This window comes from Polyodon spathula, unplaced genomic scaffold (assembly GCF_017654505.1).
Source record: "Polyodon spathula isolate WHYD16114869_AA unplaced genomic scaffold, ASM1765450v1 scaffolds_839, whole genome shotgun sequence".
NCBI classification, from domain to species: domain Eukaryota; kingdom Metazoa; phylum Chordata; class Actinopteri; order Acipenseriformes; family Polyodontidae; genus Polyodon; species Polyodon spathula.
Window position 1 is genome coordinate 1 of NW_024472326.1, and position 3,911 is coordinate 3,911.

At 45.3% G+C, this 3,911-nt stretch overlaps 2 protein-coding genes across 8 annotated transcripts; one reads left to right on the top strand and one right to left on the bottom strand.

Moving 5' to 3' along the window:
- Positions 1 to 290: 290 nt before the first annotated feature.
- Positions 291 to 800, top strand: LOC121309078 (inositol polyphosphate 1-phosphatase-like; the record flags this gene model as incomplete). Its single annotated transcript, XM_041241958.1, has 1 exon — positions 291 to 800. A coding segment is annotated over one exon (510 nt), but the record flags the coding sequence as incomplete, so codon positions are not given.
- Positions 801 to 1,740: 940 nt separating this feature from the next.
- LOC121309077 lies at positions 1,741 to 3,631 on the bottom strand. 7 transcript variants are annotated; one of them, XM_041241955.1, is made up of 6 exons: positions 2,822 to 3,631; positions 2,587 to 2,772; positions 2,422 to 2,551; positions 2,271 to 2,368; positions 2,181 to 2,215; positions 1,741 to 2,000 (listed from the first exon to the last, which is right to left on the bottom strand). In XM_041241955.1, exons 1-6 carry the CDS (start codon positions 3,076 to 3,078, stop codon positions 1,741 to 1,743), a joined length of 966 nt encoding a protein of 321 aa, XP_041097889.1. In that variant the 5' UTR covers positions 3,079 to 3,631. The 7 variants fall into 7 exon arrangements, with proteins under 7 accessions (XP_041097889.1, XP_041097887.1, XP_041097888.1 ...); XM_041241953.1 differs by having other exon boundaries at positions 2,422 to 2,674; positions 2,710 to 2,772; positions 2,822 to 3,630; XM_041241954.1 differs by having other exon boundaries at positions 2,422 to 2,586; positions 2,622 to 2,772; positions 2,822 to 3,630.
- Between the last annotated feature and the right edge of the window lie 280 nt (positions 3,632 to 3,911).

Sequence of the window (3,911 nt, forward strand, 5' to 3'; positions counted from 1 at the left end):
GAAGAGGAACTCCAGCAATCACAGGGCTAAAGGGCATGGCTTTAGTGTCGGGCAACTAGAACTGAACTGAAACCCCAGTGTTGAAGTCTTTGCTGTTAGAACCACTGAGAAGGATTGCAAAGACCTCTAGTCGTTTGTCATCGAATGTGTGCCTTTTATTGTTTCTAAAAACTGTTTGTTACAAGAGAGTGTTCCATACATCAGGACAGGGTAAGGGGACAGTGACAGGAACATGAAATTTCAAGCCGGTTTTATCCGCGGTGTGAACAAATGTTTTGGAGACTGTTTAAGAATTTGATTCCTGTTGTTCCAGGTGGCAGGGCCAGTACCATTGGGGAGTCTCCTATCAGGGCCTGAGCACGTCATCGCTGGCGAGACCCGCACCCTCTCCTCACAAGGAACTCTCTGTGGTGCTGAGCAGCAGTGAGACAGAGAAGGTTAAGCAAGCTCTGGTGCCCCTGTGTGGCCGGAGGATGTATCACGCCTCAGGAGCCGGCTATAAGGTTCTCTGTGTAATTCTGGGCCTGGTGGACGCATATGTCTTTTCTGAAGACACGACCTTCAAGTGGGACTCCTGCGGCCCTCACGCCATCCTGCGCTCCCTGGGGGGAGGGGTGGCAGACCTGGCAAGCTGCCTGAGTCACCCGCACGGGGGTCTGCCCGAACTGAAGTACCACCAGCCACGGCATGGGGTGCAGGGGGCAGAGAGGTGGGCGAACCACGGGGGCTTGGTGGCTTTCCTCTCTGAGAAGCATTTGAAAGAGATTCTCAGCGCTCTGTCTGGAAGCGTGCTGCAGTAGCTGCTTGTGCAGGGGTTGGGAACGAGAGGGGTTGTGTTTAAAGTGTAGCTAACAAAACAGATTTAAAACATGGTAGCTGGTACTACACTTGGGAAAGCCATGCTTTCAGTTAGGGGTGCACTTCCACGGTCACCTGCAGGGTGGAATTATACCCAGCCCTTCACTGGCTTCTGCCATCAACCAACCACTTTCCTATTGGCTGGTCCAGCCAGTTACATGACTCAAAGTCACTGCTGAGGTGATCTAGGAAGTGCAAGTGTAGCAGATGTTTTTAATGAGGAATATAAACTTTCTTTAACTTCTTGTAGTACCACATGTCATGTTTGAAAATGATTGCCTGTTAAAACTGCTCCTTTGAGATGAGCTAGCAGAAGTGAAAACAGGATGCATGGAATAATTCTGAATTGAAGAGAGTTATCTGATAAGTGGATATGTGCTGACTGTACTGTATTAACTTATACATCATGTTTTAAAATGTCATGTTTGCAGGAAACTGGTTCCTGGTCCAAGATAGCTGGTAGCCAAATGTCCATTATAGTAAACTGTATGGCATGGTTAGGTTTGGAAGGTTTTTAGAACATTAGGATTTGTTAAAAGTGATCTCAAGTATGATAGAACTAGACACGGTCAGGGCTACAGTTGCTCACGGCAACAGAACAGGATGTTTCTCCCGAGCGGCTGAGCGCAGCTATCAGCGCAGGGTTTGCATCTCATACTCAACAAACCCAAACAAAGGAAGTGTGTCGTCATGTAGCCAGGAGGTGTGTGTGGAGAAGAAACCGACAGGGAAATCACTGCCATTGTGGCTCATTTCCTTTCATACAGGTGAAGCACACACGTGACATTTTCGTCAGTTTTCGTCACATTTTCTAATAGTTTGACTAGTCGCCACTTCAAAAAATATAAACTGTATTTAATTTGATAATGTCTGGTGCGCTATTTATGAATGTAACACTTTGCTGTGTGTACTATTTATTAAAGTTATAAAATCTAATTTATGTGTTAATGGATTGGAACCGCACATCATCTGAAACCACAACTCCATCTGAAACCACACGCCTCCTGAAACCACAACTCCATCTGAAACCACAACTCCACCTGAAACCACACGCCTCCTGAAACCACAACTCCATCTGAAACCACAACTCCATCTGAAACTGCACACCTCCTTAAACCACAACTCCATCTGAAACTGCACACCTCCTGAAACCACAACTCCATGAAACCACAACTCCTCCTGAAACCACAACTCCATCTGAAACTGCACAAACTCCATCTGAAACCACAACTCCAAACCTGAAACCACACTCCATCTGAAACCACAACTCCATCTGAAACTGCACACCTCCTGAAACCACAACTCCATCTGAAACTGCACACCTCCTGAAACCACAACTCCATCTGAAACTGCACACCTCCTGAAACCACAACTCCATCTGAAACTGCACAACTCCTTCTGAAACTGCACACCTCCTGAAACCACAACTCCATCTGAAACTGCACGCCTCCTGAAACCACAACTCCATCTGAAACTGCACACCTCCTGAAACCACAACTCCATCTGAAACCACAACTCCTCCTGAAACCACAACTCCATCTGAAACCACACTCCTCCTGAAACCACAACTCCATCTGAAACTGCACGCCTCCTGAAACCACAACTCCATCTGAAACCACAACTCCATGAAACCACAACTCCTCCTGAAACCACAACTCCATCTGAAACCACAACTCCATCTGAAACTGCACGCCTCCTGAAACCACAACTCCATCTGAAACTGCACACCTCCTGAAACCACAACTCCATCTGAAACTGCACGCCTCCTGAAACCACAACTCCATCTGAAACCACAACTCCATCTGAAACTGCACGCCTCCTGAAACCACAACTCCATCTGAAACTGCACACCTCCTGAAACCACAACTCCATCTGAAACTGCACGCCTCCTGAAACCACAACTCCATCTGAAACCATCCTCCTGAAACCACAACTCCATCTGAAACTGCACACCTCCTGAAACCACAACTCCGTCTGAAACCACAACTCCATCTGAAACTGCACGCCTCCTGAAACCACAACTCCATCTGAAACCACAACTCCATCTGAAACTGCACGCCTCCTGAAACCACAACTCCATCTGAAACTGCACGCCTCCTGAAACCACAACTCCATCTGAAACTGCACGCCTCCTGAAACCACAACTCCATCTGAGGCAACTCTTATCCTGAAACTAACTCTAGCTGAAACCACTACTCCATCCTGAAACCGCAACTCCATCTGAAACCACGCGCTTCACAATCACGTGACCATTAGTTGACGGCCAGATTCTGAATTCCGCTATTCACAGCTGCCCTGATACTTTTTGGTTTGTCTGTTCAACAGTTTTAGGGCTAGAATTTGTTGGTTTTCAACTTTTAGTTCCGAGTAATGATTTAGACTGCCCTTAAAATGGGTTTTGTTACCTTTCCCGACAATGCTTTAAAAAACATTCCTGCTAAAACTCAGGTTCATTCCAGCCCAGCAGCCAGTTTACACTCTGGGTGTTTAATCCAGCCTGAGTAATGGGGTATCAGCAGTGCTACCCCAAATCATTCAGTGCAGATAACTATAGAGGCATTATATTTATTATATGTACTGTATTTCTAGTTTGAGAGGGTGGGGTTGAGGGTAGATGCTGGTGGTTAAAACTACCCTTTTTAATATAAATATTTAAAAGTTTTAAAATGTAGATCTTTAGACATTAGTAATTATTCTGGTAATGGTATTTTTTTTAATATATTTCTGTATTTTGTGCTGCCATTATTGGTTATGCTGTACAGTATAATGAAAAATAAACTGTTATTCTCAACCAGCGAGCTTCCAGTATTGAGTGTTTGTTAGTTCAAGGGAAGTCGCATTCAAGTTGTATTCATCGTCCCTGAATTCTGGTCCTCAGTTAAACTACACATAGCTACCAAACTAATTCCAGTGAATCACACATGCAATAGCATCACTTCATGAATCTCACTTTTTCTGTGTGAAAGAGGCTCATATTATGTTAACGTGTGTTTGATTAAGGGGTATTTTTTCATGGCGTTCATAAATCAGTAAGACTGGTGAAGGGCTCCTGC

Coding starts and splice junctions, on each gene's coding strand:
- LOC121309077 (XM_041241950.1), bottom strand. CDS start 3,078: ATGGAGTTGCGGTTTCAGGATGGAGTAGTGGTTTCAGCTAGAGTTAGT. Junction 2,773..2,821: donor TGGTTTCAGACGGAGTTGTG/GTTTCAGGAGGT, acceptor TTCAGGAGGATG/GTTTCAGATGGAGTTGTGGT. Junction 2,237..2,273: donor AGATGGAGTTGTGGTTTCAG/GAGGTGTGCAGT, acceptor GTGCAGTTTCAG/ATGGAGTTGTGGTTTCAGGA.